Source organism: Marmota monax, unplaced genomic scaffold (assembly GCF_021218885.2).
Source record: "Marmota monax isolate L192 unplaced genomic scaffold, Marmota_monax_Labrador192_F-V1.1 WCK01_AAM20220418_F8-fsc00080, whole genome shotgun sequence".
NCBI lineage: Eukaryota > Metazoa > Chordata > Mammalia > Rodentia > Sciuridae > Marmota > Marmota monax.
Window position 1 is genome coordinate 1784870 of NW_026694750.1, and position 17214 is coordinate 1802083.

General features: G+C 41.2%; 2 protein-coding genes and 1 pseudogene across 2 annotated transcripts in view; 1 reads left to right on the forward strand and 2 right to left on the reverse strand.

Moving 5' to 3' along the window:
• Window positions 1–356: 356 nt before the first annotated feature.
• Window positions 357–2433, reverse strand: LOC124079145 (T-cell immunomodulatory protein-like; annotated as a pseudogene).
• Window positions 2434–3745: 1312 nt separating this feature from the next.
• On the forward strand, window positions 3746–13913 carry Dffa (DNA fragmentation factor subunit alpha). The gene is made up of 6 exons (XM_046424845.2): window positions 3746–3965; window positions 5689–5850; window positions 7115–7257; window positions 12137–12326; window positions 12505–12656; window positions 13342–13913. The coding sequence occupies exons 1-6, from the start codon at window positions 3836–3838 to the stop codon at window positions 13552–13554; spliced, it is 990 nt and encodes a 329-aa protein (XP_046280801.1). The 5' UTR covers window positions 3746–3835; the 3' UTR covers window positions 13555–13913.
• Cenps (centromere protein S) overlaps window positions 10682–17214 on the reverse strand; it is a 33278-nt gene continuing 26745 nt past the window's right edge. Inside the window, exon 6 of the mRNA XM_058572672.1 lies at window positions 10682–11563. The gene's annotated coding sequence lies outside the window, so the exon portion shown is untranslated. The remainder of the gene's footprint in view (window positions 11564–17214) is intronic.

Consider the following 17214-nt stretch of genomic DNA (forward strand, 5'->3'; position numbering starts at 1 on the left):
CATTGTTCGCATTTTCCCTTTTCTGATTTACTTCAAATCTTTGTTTGTTTGTTTTGGAGGAGGCTGGGAATGAAAGTTTAATTTCAGCTTAGCTAACCACAGCAAATTGGAGTAGTTAAATTGTTATTTCAGATCTTAATGTTTAGTCTTTTTTAAACTATATTTATTTTAATATTTTCCAATAATTGCCAAGAGATGCATAATTTATAAATAATATTCAAAATCCCCTATTTTATCCAATAAGCCAAAATTTAGTATTTCAACTAATCGAATGAATGATCGCTCCTTTATATAATATCAAAGCCAAGTCACAGAGCATTGCTTGAAACCTATGGGCCTCTTGATCATTTTCTCTATCATCTGCTTTCTTTTATTGCCTAAGCAAAATGCCAATTATTGCCAAGATGGAAACACAGACATCCATGAGATCTATAGCAGTAAGTAGAAGGATGTTACTTGGTGTAACATAGTTTGACACCCCAGCTTCACAAGACAGTGTGAAGGTATGGAATGACAATTAGCTGGGAATTTGGAATGATTATAGTCCACTCTTGTTTTTGTACAGATGTCTCTCTAGAAGGACAAGGAATTCCAACATAAAGATGGTCAGGAAAGTTTTCACTACGATCTGAGCCAAGTACATTGTATGGTAGTTGAGGAGCTAAATGTGCTGATTGGCCAAGTTGTCCAGCTGAGACATTTTTCAGTTATCCATTGGCATCTACAGCTGTATACACCATATATGGCTCAGGTTGATTCACTCCAAAAGGTGTTATTTTATGAAGACAGTCATTAGAACACAGACCACTAGGAACACACACTTTTACAAAATACACATCTGCTTCAAAGTCATTTTTTAATGTATTGATGGCAAAATCATTCTTTGTGTAGACTTTCCTTGGTATCCAAGGAAATTACAGTATCCAAGATCCCATCTTCCTAAATGTCAAAAAGGTGGCAATCATGGTATGTGGGCTCTCTCTCCTCCAGTGAGGAGGTCTATGGAACAGGGTAGAGGAGAGTGGCTGCAGATTCATGAATCAAGACCTTTGGAGACCAAGCCAGAAACAGGTCTGATTTTATTATGTAGTTACCATGTACTCAGGTAGTAGCTAAGCAGATTATAGGCAGTCACCAATACAATTTTTGGCCAACTGTCCTTGCTGCGACCAATTGAGGAGTGGACATGGAGCAAGCGCTGGGACCACAACACGTGGCCTTACACCCAGGGATGTGTCTAAAGAGTAAGCAATTTGCTGCTCATGCACCTAGCACAAGGGGAGTGGTTTGCCACTCAGGCGCCCTTAAGGTATGTCACATATGCAGTACTCCATGCACTTGTCCCCACACCATGACATCTCTGATTTGATTTAGGTCCATTAGTCCAGTAAGATTTAAACATTGGATATGCCTCCTTACAGCTCACATTATTACCAGGGTCATTCTCTAGTGAAAAGTTCTGTTGTTTGCTTCCAGATGTATGTATGTCTTTAGTGTGGCAGGAGTGTCTGGATAGCCATCCATGTTATAGTCTCCAATATGAAGGAAAACTGGAAATGGTATTTCAGTCAGTCATCCTTCATGCACAAATGGCACAAAGGCCCAGAGTGTGTCCTTATTGCTGAAATCCTGTAGGACTGGAACCCACTGCTTTATTCCAGATTTCAGTAAGGAGATGATGATATTTTGGCAGTTTTATCTTCACAGCCTGGAAGTAAGTGATCCTTTGTCCATCTACATCAAAGTCTGCAAATGCTGACTGTCCATCCACCACTATATTTTGAGGTTTTTGTGGACAGAGAACTTTCCACCCCAATTTTCCCATATCTCAAACTAGAAGGTACTACAGTCAGACAATGTTGTCAGGAATCAATCTGCTGCAAAATCTTCAGTCAGATCAATAAATGAATGAGAATGTGGAATTCACATATTCTTATTAGTGGTCAAAGCAGAATGCCATAATAAATTTCCTCCTAATAGTATCTTTGGCTTGGAGCTGTGGCTCAGTGGTAAAGTACTCGTCTAACACGTGCAAGGCACTGGGTTCAATCCTCAGCACCACATAAAAATAAATAAAATAAAGGCATTGTGTCCAACTACTGTCCAACTACAACTAAGAAAAAAAGTGTTTTAAAAAAATAGTATCTGTGGCTGGCTGGATCCATTTGTGATACCAAATGTATCATGAATTAAATCACCATTGAAGTCCATAATTAGTGGCTGATCTTGAAAAGTCCTATTGAGTATGGTTATATTGTTTGATTTTTGTCCTCAGAAGATAACAGCTCGTAATTCATTGTTGGCATGTTTCTGGGGAAAATATGTTAGAAGGACATCCATTTGTGAATCACCATTATAATCCCCAGAGACTACACTTGTTATCAATGCACTGTGATTCTTGAAAGATACCTTTACTTTGGGTTTAAAAGAGGGTGCATTCTTATCTGTCATAAAAGATGATGAAATCATTTTTTCCAGCTGGCATACTTCTTAATGTTTAGTCTTGCCAAAGAACAATTTTTCTTAATTTCAATTTTGATTTATTTTTAGTTCTAAAATCAGGCAACTCTTCATTCCATAAAAGAGAATCAGTGCTCCAATGAGCACAGCATAAGAGGTTAGTTTTATAAGCAGAAACAACAACAAAATAGCAGATTGGTCATTTCAAATTTACTTTCCTTGTAAAAACAAGGACAGAGAGAGAGAGAACAATAAGAAAATAACTGATTGGTCAACATTACTTCAAGTTTCCTTTCAGTATAAGAATTAAGGAAGAGGGAACTTCACCATCATTCCAGTTAAAACTGACCTGTTTGAGAAATTTGGCTGTTATCTTTGTAATCCTGATTTCTGGGAAACTGAGATTAACAGTTTAGTTTCAGTTTGGTAGTGCTGGGGACTGAATCCAGGGGCTTGCACATACTAGGCTGAACTACTGAGCTACACTCTCAGCTCTCCATTTAGATTTTTAGTCAGGTCTATTGCAGCCTGGTGCGGGAGCTTAGTCCAGAATAGTGACCTCTTGTACTTTTTTTTTTTAACAGCCTATTTATGTATTTAAGCATTTGTTCAGTAGGTCCAATCTGATTTGCACAGGTGTAGCAGGGAATCGAATGACAGATTTATTTAAGTATTAACATTATGCATCTATATATGCATGTAAGGACCATCTAAATTTCAAGGAAGTATATGTGTGTGTGTGTGTGTGTGTGTGTGTGTGTTTCATAATGCAAAATAAATCCCCGTTGAACTCACTTGTAAACATTCAATTGCAACTCCTAAAGAAAACACTAAAAACTGGTCTGGGGACTGTATGACCAATATGATTCTATGATATGTATACTCAGAAAAATGAGACATTATATCCTATCTATGTATGACATATCAAAGTATATAAGTGCATTCTACCGTCATGTATAACTAATTAAAACAAAGAAAAAATTAAAAAAAAAAAAAAACTGGTCTGGGGATTAGTCAGTGGTAGGACATATGCTAATGTGCATGAGACCCTGAGTTCCATTCTGCAGTACTGCCAAACATCTTTCCTTCTCCTCTTTCTCCTTCTCCCCCTCCCCTTCCCTCTCCCCGTCCCCTCCTCATCCTCCGCCCCACAACCCAGTCTTTACACACAGACACTACAGATCCCAGCATGCTCTGGGACTGCATGTGACTGACTACAACTAGAACTACATCTCCCGGCGTGCCTTGGTCTCACGCGTGATTTGCTTCTGCGAGAACTACATCTCCCGACAGGCCACGGGAAGCGGTGGGAGTGAAAGGAGCGCCCTACACGGTTTCCCAAGACTTCCCAGAGTCAAGTTCCACCTGGAAGAGGATGGAGGTGACCGGTGGTGCTCCGGGACCCGACGAAATCCGGCTTCTAAAGCCATGTCTGCTGCGCCGCAATCAGAGCCGCGAACAGCATGGCGTGGCGGCCTCCTGCCTCGAGGAGCTGAGGAGCAAGGGTTGGCCCGGGACTGGGACCGGGGCGGGGACGGGGAGAGAGCCACGGGTGAGAATGTCCGGTGGAGGCAAGGACGGTCGGGCAAAGTGTCGAGTATTCTCGCGGCTCTGGGAAGCCCTGGGACAGAAATGCCCCAAGGTATAGAGATTGACAAGTTTCAGGCATTTACTTCATGTGAGACGTAATGGGGGGGGGGCGCGGAATGGACTGGAAGCAATATGTAAAGGAAGACCGACTCCACTTAGGTGTCGCCTAAAACAGATTTTGGACCTCAAGGAGTCTAGTGCATTCTTGCCAATCTGGCTCACTAAGGTGGTGCTGGGACCCCCAGCTGAGCCACCGTGGAGTGGAGGGGGTTTCCATCGTCAGCTGCTACTGGTACCTGTGCCACAAAGAGGAAGCTGCAAATGACAACTCCTGTAGGGTCCAGGCAATGATCATGAGCTGATGGAAATTCTGAGTCCAGCCCCAGACTGCTTGAACTTGCACTTAATCATATCTGGACCCTTAGTTTTCTCATCAGCGAAGTGGGTGTATTTCCAGCTCTGATACAAAAGATTCTGGGATTCTCAAATGACACAATACATTCAAATGAATTACAAGTGTTAGTAGCCCCTAGCAACAAATTATGTATCCAAAGAAGTTCTGCAGGTTTAGCGTGTGAGCCAATCCCAGACATGCAGTCAGCCTGCCTGAAGGTGTACACTGCTTCCTCTGAGTCACAAAGCTCCAGCAAATGTCTTATAGAAGATGTGAGACTCAGGAATACCCCAAGCACTATAAGTGCTTTGGTGACATGGATTTTTTTCTACATAAGCATTTACATATTTCTTCCTGGCATTAAGTTCCATGATTTTAGTTCAACTTACATGGACTGGATGGATAGCCTTGGCTGAGACTTCTGTTCTCTGGACCTATACAGGTTTGCTGTTCTATCTTGGTTGATAGATAGCATTGCCAAAGGATATTTATAGTCTCAGCTTTTTCTGTTTAGTCCAATCTTGGTATTTGAGGAATTGCCATCACTTAGCAGGATGGGGCAGACTGGCCCTGGAGAAAGGATCTTGCTCAGTGATGATAAAAATGAAAAGCTCCTGAAACAAGCTTCTGCCTTTTATATTTTTTCTTTAAGCTAGAATACCTATAAAGGAAGATACTACAAAGAACAAAAAGTATTCTTTTTTTTTTTTTTTTTTTTGGAGACATTTGACACACAGGAGAATTTTATTTTTTTTTGCAATCCTAGGGATCAAACCCACACACAGGAAAATTTTAGATGACCACTGAATGAATAAATGAAAGAACACATATGCATAAGGAATCAAACCAGACTTGTATTGGTCGGTTGTTCATTCAAGGACAGACTCAATGTCTCCTGGATGGGGAAACACATTTTCAGAAGCCATACTGGGCTTAAATCCCAGTTCTGTCACTTATTCTGTGATCTTGGACAAGTTACTTAACCTCTCCAAACCTTGGGTGACATGGATTATCTGTAAAATGGAAATAACAACAGTACCTGATTACTACTGATTATGAAAAGCACTTAAAATAATATCAAGCACATGGTAAGGGTTACTTTAGTGTTGATATTTATAATTGTTATTGTAGTTACTATTGTCTACAGGAATTCTGCTCAGCTTGGGGGGCCATCCATATTGAGAGTACTGAATATAATTTCCTTATGGATATTTTTCAATTGCCAAATATTTTATTCTTCTTAGCCTGTGACATTCTGGCCATTGACAAGTCCCTGACACCAGTCACTCTGGTCCTAGCGGAGGATGGTACCATAGTGGATGATGATGATTACTTCCTCTGTCTGCCTTCCAACACAAAGTTTGTGGCATTGGCCAGTAATGAGAAGTGGACATACAGCAATTCAGGTGAGGAACACTGGCTGTGTATGACATCATTGTCATCATAATTGATTTCACTGCACAGGCATCTGATTGCCATTTTGCTGTTTAAGCATTTATCCAGCAAATGTTTACCTGAGCACCTTCTGTGCGCCAGACAGGTGCCAAGTCCTGGGATTAAAGAGGAGTGTGGTGTAGTTCTCAACTCATTCACAGTACACCAGACTGGATCAGGCTGCCTGGGTCTGATCTGTTTACTAGTGAGGCTAGTAAAAAGGCTCTGCCATTTACTAGCGAGGTGATACTTACTGTCATGATAATTTCAGTGCCTGTCTCCTAGGATCAACATATGGATAATATAGTACCAAACCAAGGCTTCTCAATAATACCATTGACATTTTAAGCCAGAGAATCCTCTGTTGTGGAGAGGCTGTTGTGTGCATAGTAGAATGTTTAGCAACTTCCTTGCCTCTTATCACTCAATGTCCCTGCCACAGCTTTGACAACCAGACATTGTCAAATGCATTTAGATCCTACCTGACACATGGTAAGGGCTCAGTAAATGTTACCTATCACTGTCATCATCATCACTTGAGATGCAAAGGCAACTAACAGAGAATCCCAGGAACTTGAGAGGTTGAGGCAGGAGGATCACAAGTTAAGGGACAGCCTCAGCAACTTTGTGAGACCCTGTCTCCAAATAAAACAAAATAAAAAAGGACTGGGGACGTAGCTCAGTTGTGAAGTACCCCAAAACATAAATAAAAGGTAAATACTATTAGCAGTCAAGGATCAAAGAATTAAAGAAATATATTCAGAAAAGTCATTGCTACTAAATTGGGGAAATCAGCCTTTAGCAATGGCTCTCCAGCCACTATTGTACTTGTGCCCAAGGGGCAGCAAGCAATGGCTTGCTCTTTAAGGATGGAACCAGTCCACATATGGGAGAAGCACTGGTGAGAATGAGTGTTTTCCTATATAAAAGCAAAAAAAGGGAGGTGTGGTAGGATCCTGGGACCATACATGACTACATGTTGGGGTTAGGTGTCTTTTCCATAGAGGAATACAGAGCAGTTTTACACAAAAATAAATTGAAGAAAAAAATTTAAGATCCTAGATAGAGATTTTTTACTTTCCTGAGAATCCTTAAGAGCAGGTTCTTTCTTCCTCATTGAAACTGTCCTTAGTGGTCAGTGGGAGGGACACACACATCCTCCAGAGGTCTGTGCTAACCAAGGAGGTGAAAACGGTACTTGAAGTGACTCTGACAGCATTTTCTCCTAAATATCAGATGGAGGTACAGCTTGGATTTCCCAAGAGTCCGTTGATATCGACGAAACAGACAGTGGGGCAGGACTGAGGTGGAAGAATGTGGCCAGGCAACTGAAACAAGATCTGTCCAGCATCATCCTGCTGTCAGAGGAAGACCTTCAAGTAAGCCCTTGATTAAACCCAGCTCTCACCCAGCCTCTGTAGTCCCCAGCCCCTTCTTAGCTTCTAGGCCTCTTCCCATAATAATTTCATTATTTCTTAATTCTTAACTATTATTTTTTCATTTTTTATTTTTTGAAGTCCTGGAATTGAACCTAGGACTTTGTGCATGCTAGGCAAGCACTGTACCCCAATCATTTTCCTAATTTTTAAATAATTTTTACATTATAACTAAGAGTCTTCATTTTTTTTAAAGAGAGAAAAGAGAGAGAGAGAGAGAGAGAGAGAGAGAGAGAATTTTTTAATATTTATTTTTCAGTTTTCGGTGGACACAACATCTTTATTTTATTTTATGTGGTGCTGAGGATGGAACCCAGCACCCCTCGCATGCCAGGTGAGCACGTTACCACTTGAGCCACATCCCCAGCCCAGAGTCTTCATTTTATGATGATCACCTACAGTAGGTTTTTTTGAGGTGAGGATGTTTTTCAACAGTACTGGGGATTAAATCCAGCACCTCACACAAGCTAGGCAAGCACTCTACCACTGAACTACATCCCCAGACCTTTTTTTAAAATTTTCATTTTGAGACACTGTCTCATAAGTTGCCCAGGCTGACCTCAAACTTGCAATCCTCCTGCTTCAGCCTGCCAAATAGCTGGAATTACCGGCCTGCGCCACTATGCCAGCTGAGTAGCCCTTATTCATTCCTCACCATGCATCAAAGTCACCTGTGGATTTTTTTTTAAATACAGATGCCCCGGCTCCACCCTATACCTGTCTAGGTGGACCATGGAGGTTAGGGATGTGCTGCTAAGGAATGTAGAGTTGGAGTAGCTGGACTCAAATTCCAGCTGTCTTTTTGACTATGTGGCAGTAGCCTGATTTCTTGCATTCCTCTCCAGTGAAGTTGGGTTTCAGGAAAAAAGTATGTTTTCATTTAAAAACTATTGATTGAATCTCTCTCCTGGGCTTCACCTGGCTCTGAGCACTGGGAGTATGGTACTGAATTGGTATGGAAGTGACTTTTTGGTCATTTTAAAATTTACATATTTATTTGGGAATAAAGGATATGAATATATTCATATGTTTCAAAATCCAAGAGGTATAGAAACAAAGTTCTACAGATAGCCAAAAAGTGAAAATTACTCAAATGTCCATCAATTGATGAATGAATAAACAAAATATAGGAAGTCTATACTGCAGAATCTTATTTGGCCATAAAAAATGGAATATTAGTGCACGTTAAAATAGGATGATCCTTGGGACTAGGGATATGGTTTACATGGTAGAGTGCTTGCCTCACATGCACAAGGCCCTGGGTTCAATCCCCAGCACCACCAAAAAATAAATAAAATAGGATGAGCCTTGAAAACATTACACAGAGTGAAAGAAGCCAGTCACAAAGTGCACATAATTCATGATTACATTTATATGAAATGGCCAGAATATGCAGATCCATAGAGAAGGAGAGTAGTTTAGTGTTGGGCTGGGGCACTAAGGAAGAATATGAAGTAATTGCTAATGGGTTTCTTTTCAGGGTGGTAAAAAAATGCATATGTGTATGTATGTTTTTATTTAGTGCTGGGGATTGAACTCATGGTCTCACACATGCTAAGCACATGCTCTACTACTGAGCTATACTCCAAGCCTATGGTGAAAACATTCTAAAATTGATTGTACTGGTGGTTACATAACACTATGGGCATACTAAACCTATTGTATTTTATACTAAAACCCACTGAATGAATGAATCAAATGGCATATGAATTATATTTCAGTATGTTGAACAAAAAGGACTCACAAACCAGGTATAGTACTGCATGTCTATAATCCCAGCAACTTGAGAGGCTGAGGCAGGGGGATCTCGAGTTCAAGGCCTCAGCAATTTAGCAAGACCCTGTCTCAAAATAAAACACAAAAAGGACTGGAGATGTAATTCAGTGGTAAAGTTCCCCCTGGGTTCTAATCCTAGTACAAAAAGAAAGGAAAAAAACCCTCCCAAACTTGGACATTTGGATTGCCATCTGTCTTGCTATTACAGACAGTACTGCAAGAGTGCACACCAAGGTCATTTTACACAGTCACTTATCCGTAAAATAAATTTACAGGTGTAACTGCTAAATTAAAGGGTACATGCATTTGATAAATATTGGCAGGTTCCCAAGAGGTGACAATTAAACTAAAAGCTACAGGACAAGATGGATCCTGCATAGGAAGTTTGGAGCCAATGTTCCAAGCAGAGGGAAGTCAGGAGCCTTCCTTATCTATTTTTTTTTAAGAAACAGAACAGGCACACCTGTAATCCTAACTACTCTGGAGAATGAGATTGGAAGATCCAAGTTCAAAACTAGCCTCAGCAATGAAAAATGGGCTGACACTTGCTTAGCACATGTGAAGCCCTGGGTTTGATCCCCAGTACTGCAATAAAAAGGAAAGAAAAGAGCCAGACGTGGTGGCACACACCTGTAATCCCAGCAACTAGGGAGGCTGAGGCAGGAGGATTGCAAGTTCAAAGCCAACCTCAGCAACTTAGCAAGGCCTTAAGCAATTTAGCAAGATCCTGTCTCAAAATAAAAAAATAAAAAAAAGGGCTGGGGATGTGGCTCAGTGATTAAGCACCCCTGGGTTCAATCCCTGGTACCAAAAAAGAAAAGAAAAAAAAAGAAAGTGATCATGACCTTTCTTCCCACCTCAACAGACTAGCATGTTGCAATGGATCCTTTGAATGGGGAGCACCATAGGCCTTACCTGAATAGAAACATCACCTTGTGAGTTGCTGGTCAGAGCCTGAACCCTGAGGGAAACTTAGGACACTCAAAGAGAGCTTATGAGGCTGGACACCCACAGATAAAGGAAAAACTTGAGGCCAAGGGCACTGAGGGCCTTAAGGACAGGTGAAAGGAAAGGAAAGAGCATAGAAATCATTTACACATGGTGAGAGTCTTAGAATAAGACTGATTTTGGGGAAGTCACTTGCCCTCTCTTGCCTCATTTTCCACATCTGTAAAATGGGATTATGCTAGTACCTCTCTTGTAAGGTTTATACCTCTTGAATTCTGAATCTTGTGAATATATTAATATTACCTGTTCAATAATTGATGCAACATAAAATTTAAAACTAAAGTCTTTTCCTCAGAGAGGCCCTTCCCAATCTAGTACTCAAAAAATGCAGGCTTTTGATCGGAGTGTTTTTATTGAGCTCCATCCACATGAGGGCTGACACACAGCTGACTTTAGAGCCACTACCCAAATGTTAGCAGTTTGGTCTTTTTCTTTCTTTCTTTTTTTTTTGTATGTGTGTGTGTGTATGTGGTGCTGAGGCTTAAACCCAGGGCCTTGTGCATGCAAGGCAATACTCTACCAACTGAGCTTTAACCCCAGCTCTGGTCTTTTTCTTGTAAAGATTACTTTTAATCTAGTGCTGTATATACAAAAAAAAAAAAAAAAATGAACCACCTTCTTTTTACATGTCTTCATACCTGTACTTTGGATAATGATGTCCATCACATTCCATCATCCTTGCTAACCCCCTGCCTCCTCCCTTCCCCCTCACCCCTCTGCCCTACCTAGAGTTCATCTCTTCCTCCCATGCTCCCCCCTCCCTACCCTACTATGAATCAGTCTCCTTATATCAGAGAAAACATTCAACATTTGTTTTGGGGGGATTGGCTTACTTCATTTAGTGTTATCTTCTCCAACTCCATCCATTTACCTGCAAATGCCATGATTTTATTCTCTTTTAATGCTGAGTAATATTCCATTGTATATATATGTCACATTTTTTTTTTATCTATTCATTTACTGAGGAGCATCTAGGTTGATTCCACAGTTTAGCTATTGTGAATTATACTGCTGTAAACATTGATGTGGCTGTCTCCCTGTAGTATGCTATTTTTAAGTCCTTTGGGTATAGACCAAGGAGTGGAATAGCTGGGTCAAATGGTGGTTCTATTCCCAGTTTTCCAAGGAATCTCCACACTGCTTTCCATATTGGCTACACCAATTTGCAGTTCCACCAGCAATGTATGAGTGTGCCTTTTCCCCCACATCCTCACCAACACTTACTGATGTTTGTATTCTTAATAGCTGCCATTCTGACAGGAGGGAGATGAAATCTTAGAGTAGTTTTGATTTTCATTTCTCTAATTGCTGGAGATGATGAACATTTTTTCATATAATTGTTGATTGTATATCTTCTTCTGAGAAGTATCTGTTTAGGTTCTCAGGTACTTAGTGAGACCCCATCTCAAAATAAAAAGGGTGGGGATGTGGCTTAGTGGTTGAGCATCCCCAGTAACTCCTCCCTCTGAAAAAAAAAAAAGAAAAAAAAAACTTAAAGCTTTAAAAAAGTAAACAAGAATTTAAGTATTTAAGGTGAAAGAGAGGAACTTTTGCTTACAACAGCATCATATTTTTTTTAATAGTTGTCAATGGACCTTATTTTATTTATTTATATGCAGTACTGAGAATCGAACCCAGAGCCTCACATATGCTAGGCAAGCACTTTGTCACTGAGCTACAACTCCAGCCCATGGTTTTGTTTTTAATGAGGCACCAAAGTCTCGCCTTCCCAGTTTTCACACTGGGAGAGTACTGGAAACATCACAGGCCCCCTCTTGACCCTCAGCCAGCCATGATAGGAACTCTGGGGAAAATGAAATGGGTTCTGTGATCGATATATTTTGAGAGAGAACACCAGGTTTAGAAAGTAGTTTGCTAGGGCTGGGGATATAGCTCAATTGGTAGAATAGCTCAGTAGGTAGAATGCTTACTTTACATGCACAAGGCCCTGGGTTCAATCCTTGGCACCACAAAAAAATAAAATTAAATAAATAAATAAGAAAGTAGTTTGCGATTTCTCGATGTGTTTGTTCATTAGGTGCTTATCAACGTTCCATGTTCAGACCTGGCTCAGGAACTCTGCCAAAGCTGTGCTACTGTCCAGGGGCTCCAGAACACACTCCAGCAGGTGCTTGACCAGAGAGAGGAAGCCCGTCAGTCCAAGCAGCTCCTGGAGCTTTATCTGCAGGCCTTGGAAAAGGAGGGTGGCATCTTGTCAAAGCAGGAAGGTAGGACTTTGCTGGGGCTACCCTGAGCACTCAGGAGCCTTCCCTCAAGAAAGGACCCACGTGCAGGCAGCCAGGAACACTTCAAGTGACATTTATCTTTTGCCCAACCAGTTGCTCTACCTGGTGGGCTGTCTATGTGATTGCAATTGTGCTCATCTCTCTCACATTTGCTTTGCAGAGTCCAAAGCTGCCCTCAGTGAAGACGTGGATACAGTTGACACAGCCGTCAGCAGAGAGATCACCTCTGAAATTGCACTTAGGGGCCAGATCCTCACAGTGCTGAAAGAGAAGCCTGTACCTGAGCTGAGCTTGTCTAATCAGGATTTGGAGGTGGGCGAGACCCAGGGACACTAAGCTCAGGAAATGACCTGCCCTGGAGAAGTAGTATGACCGACCGTGGAGGGGCACGTTTGGGGTTTCTTTTCACCTCTGCAGACCTCAAAACATAACTGCCAGTTTGCCTATCATATGTCAAAGCATTTACAAACACCTAATTTAAGTCAAATGAGAATGGCTTTAAAGAGAAAACATGTGCACGTCCTCAGATCATCAAAGACCATTCTCTGGTCTTGGATTGGTAATGAAATGACTAAAGCTGACAGGGAGAGAAAGCAGGGCTTGAGCTTCCGAGATGGCTGCCAGTTCAGTCCTGAGGTCTGTAAAATGGCACATGAGAAGGCAGAGTTGTCAGCCATCTAAAGCCAGGCAACAAGGAGCTGGACAAAGGAAGCCCATCCGGGTGGGTGCTCCTCCTCATCCTCTGTCCTTGTCCCTGTCCCAAGTGCCCTTCTATTGTAGACAGAAGGGAAGGAAGTTGTTGTTGACAGGAGCTTGGCTCAATTTCCTGGTGGTATTGAATGGTAAGAGAAAGCACTTGAAGATTTACTGTGAAAGAAAACTGGCCTTTCAGCCTAAACATGAGCTGATGTTGCCTAATCTACTCCCCTAAAGAAAATCACAAAAGCACAGACAAGCGCACAGGAGTGGTTCTCAGTGGTTCTTATTCTTGCTGCAGTTGGTGACCAGGGAAGATACCAGAGTGTTAGCTGCTGCCTTGAACTGGGACATAAAGAAGGCAGAAACGGTTCAACGGGCCTGTGATCAGGAGCTCACCCTGCGCCTGCAGCAGGTACAGAGCTGGTGCTCACTCAGGAATCTTTCAGCAAGGAGGAATTCCCTGCCTGGAGACCCACAGAATCCTAAAAGAGCCAAGCACGACCCCACCTAGCTACAGCCAGAAACATGGAGGAAACCTGCGGCCTTGGCTTGTCATCAGTGAAATCCTTCAGCCTGATCTTTTTATTGCCTGTGTCCTGCTCTGCCCTCTGCCTTTGATCATGCTCTCCTGGCCGGGCTGAGACACCAGCTTACGCCCACTTCAGAAAAGCCAGGTCTCTACATTTGCCCTTCTGTGTATTTTGAATGATCCTGCCTCCAGAGTACATGCGCTCATGATCTCCTTTGTCAGGGCCGGGGGCATTGCTCAGTGCTTGAGCACATGCTTGGCATATGCAAGGCCCTGGGTTCTATCCCCAGCACCCAAAAATGTAAGTAAATAAAGTGCTCTTTAAGGGCAGTCAAAAGAAATTGTCATGTCTGGGACTCACTATCCTTGTTCTACAGATTGAACTGCAGAATTTTAGACACAAATAACAGTAGAGAAGGTGACTAACAGAGCATTCATTGTGGCCACAAACTTATTTCTCAAATTAACAAATTTTTTGTTAAAAGGCACATATTAAGTATGCAGACCATAGGGACATAGAGAATCTAATTCACCATTTCTAATATCTAACTCAGTATTGTAAAATTATATATGTTACCATTATGAAACTCTTTTCAGTTTTCTAATATGTTTTATCAGCAGGGGGTATAAAAGGCCATTAAAGTGATTTCCATGCAATATGGCTCCAAGTCTCTCTGGGAGCAGAGCAGAACATTCTAGTTTATATTCCTCCTGTTTCTGTACAGATTTATCCGGCAGGTTTGTAATCTGTACAGTCTCCTTGTTAGGAAAGGAGGATGAGTTTCATGAACATATTTGACTTTTTAAATTTTTAAAAAATATTTATTTTTTAGTTTTTTTAGGTGGACACAATATTTTATTTTTATGTGGTACTGAGGATAGAACCTAGTACCTCATGTGTGCTAGGAAAGCACTCTGCCACTGTGCTATAGCTCCAGCCCATATTTGACTTTTTAATCCATGCTTACAGGAAAACATAATGCCATTGAGAGATGTACTACACATGTTTTTGCTTATGTCTTTGTTCTTGGTCCTGGGATTGAACGCAGCACCCCACACCTGCTAATGCTAAGCACATCTCTGCAGCACCCCACACCTGCTAATGCTAAGCACATCTCTGCAGCACCCCACACCTGCTAATGCTAAGCACATCTCTACCCCCATCCCCATGTTGGCTGGTTATTAAGCAAAGAAATGTGACATTAAGTCACAGGGTGAAGGTGAGGTAAAATAGAATTGTCTCATGGGCTGGGTTGTGGCTCAGTGGCAGACCATTTGCCTAGCATGTGTAAGGCACTAGCTTCGATTCTCAGCACCTCATATATCAATATATCAATGAATGAATAAAATAAAGGTCCATCAGTGACTAAAAAAATAATATATCCTTCTCCTAGGATGTTGAGGGGAGCACTTAGACCTCTTTAGCCCTTTTTAATTTATTTTTTATGCTAGGGATTGAACCCAGGGGTGCTTTACCTACAGAGCCATATCCCCATCCCTTTTTTAAACTTTGAGATAAGATCTCACTAAGGTTGACTCGAACTTGTGATCTTGCCTGAGTCTTCCGAGGTGCTGAGGTCACAGGCTTGCCCCACCATGCCTGGCTCTCTTTGGCATCTTCTACCTCATGCTGTACCTCAGCGGTTCTCACTCAAACCCAATATTTCCCTTTTTATAAATTATTTTGTAATATCTTCTTGAATTTTTTTAAATAAAAGCCATAGCTGAAAACCAATAGCATTAAGTGGGGTACTAGGGATTGAACTCAGGAGTACTTGACCACTGAGCCACATCCCCAATCCTATTTTATATTTTATTTAGAGACAGGGTCTCACTGAGTTGCTTGGCACCTCACTTTTGCTGAGGCTGGCTTTGAACTCAGGATCCTCCTGCCTCAGCCTCCCAAGCCACTGGGATTACAGGTGTGCACTACTGCGCCAGGCTAAAGCATTAATCTTGGTTTTTTTGTTTTGTTTTTAATATTTATTTTTTAGTTTTCAGCAGACACAACATCTTTGTTTGTATGTGGTGCTGAGGATCGAACCCGGGCCACACGCATGCCAGGCGAGCACGCTACCGCTTGAGCCACATCCCCAGCCCCCAAAGCATTAATCTTAACACAAGAATAATATTTCATAAGATGCAAGAAGAAAATAACTTAATAAAATTTCATGTGTTTCACTTCTGAATGTGACCAAAAGCACTCCAGGTCCTTAGATGCCTTTACTTCCACATCGAATTACTGTGATTTTGTTTTGTTTTGTTTTCTGTTACTGGGGATTGAACCCAGGGTGCTTTCCTACTGATCTACAATCTCAGCCCTTTTTATTTTGTTGTATTTATTTATTTATTTATTGGTATTAGGAATTGAACTCAGGGGTACTTAATTACTGAGCCACATCCCCAGCCCTTTTTTATATTTAGGGACAGGGTCTCCCTGAGTTGCAAATGCCTCGCTTGCTGAGGCTGGCTTTGAACTCGTGATCCTCTTATGTCAGCCTCCCAAGTCACTGGAATTACAGGCATATGCCACCATATCTGTCTATTTTGTCTTATTTTGAGACATTCTTGGTAAGTCACCCAGACTGTCCTTGAACCTGTGAATCTCCTGAGACAGCCTCCTGTATCACTGGAATTACAGGCATGGGCCAACATGCTTAGCTGAATTACCATGAATTTGAGAAAGGCAGAATATGTGATGGTGAATCAAATACTATAAGCAGCACCTGGTAATGAGTTTTCTCAAAAGAAAGTTATAGAGCTGGGGTTGTAGCTCAGTGGTAGAGTGCTTGCCTAGCATGTGTGAGGCATTGGGTTTGATCCTCATATCACACAATAAATAAATAAATAAATAAATAAATAAATAAATAAATAAATAAATAAACAAAGGTATTTGTCCATCTACAACTAAAAAATATTTAAAAAAAGAGTTATTAACAAAATAACAATTCTTTCCTTGAGTTACAAGGTAGCTATTACATTCCTAGAAAATCCAACTTATATTAACACAGAAAAAAAAAACTATTAATATATAAAACAGAATTAGGTTTCAGGCTAATTTTTTTTAATATTTTTTAGTTGTTGATGGACCTTTATTTTATTTATTTGTATGTGGTGCTGAGAATCAAACCCAGTGCCTCACACATGCTAGGCAAACACACTACCACTGAGCCACGATCCCAACCCCAAGACTAATTTTTTAAATATTTATTTTTTAGTTGTAGTTGGACACAATACCTTTACTTATTTATATGTGGTGCCGAGGCTCGAACCCAGGGCTTCACACGTGCCAGGCCAGCACTCCACCACTGAGCCACAATCTCAGCCCAGGTTTCAGACTAATTTTGAAGAGGTTTTCATCAATATGAATATCAAACATGATATCCAGAATCCATGCAGGATGTGGGACTACTTTGTCCTTTGTATTGCAGGAAAACTAATATCCACCCGACATCTACTCAGTGCCAGAAGTAACTTCATCAGTGAGACAACTAAAAGCATCCACATGCTTCTAGATGCCCCTGGAGGGATAATTATGCCCACTGAGGATTTTTCTAGAAGTTTTCAGTCTATTGTGTCTTAGCTTTTAGCACATTGGAGCCTCACAAAACTGGATGAATAAGAGACTGGGGTTGTGGTTCA

Bases quoted from the DNA above. Each gene is read 5' to 3' on its own strand.
- Dffa (XM_046424845.2), top strand. From the start codon at position 3,836: ATGGAGGTGACCGGTGGTGCTCCGGGACCCGACGAAATCCGGCTTCTA. The intron at 7,258-12,136 runs GTAAGCCCTTGA...TTTGTTCATTAG, and splicing joins TGTCAGAGGAAGACCTTCAA to GTGCTTATCAACGTTCCATG. The intron at 12,657-13,341 runs GTGGGCGAGACC...TTCTTGCTGCAG, and splicing joins TGTCTAATCAGGATTTGGAG to TTGGTGACCAGGGAAGATAC.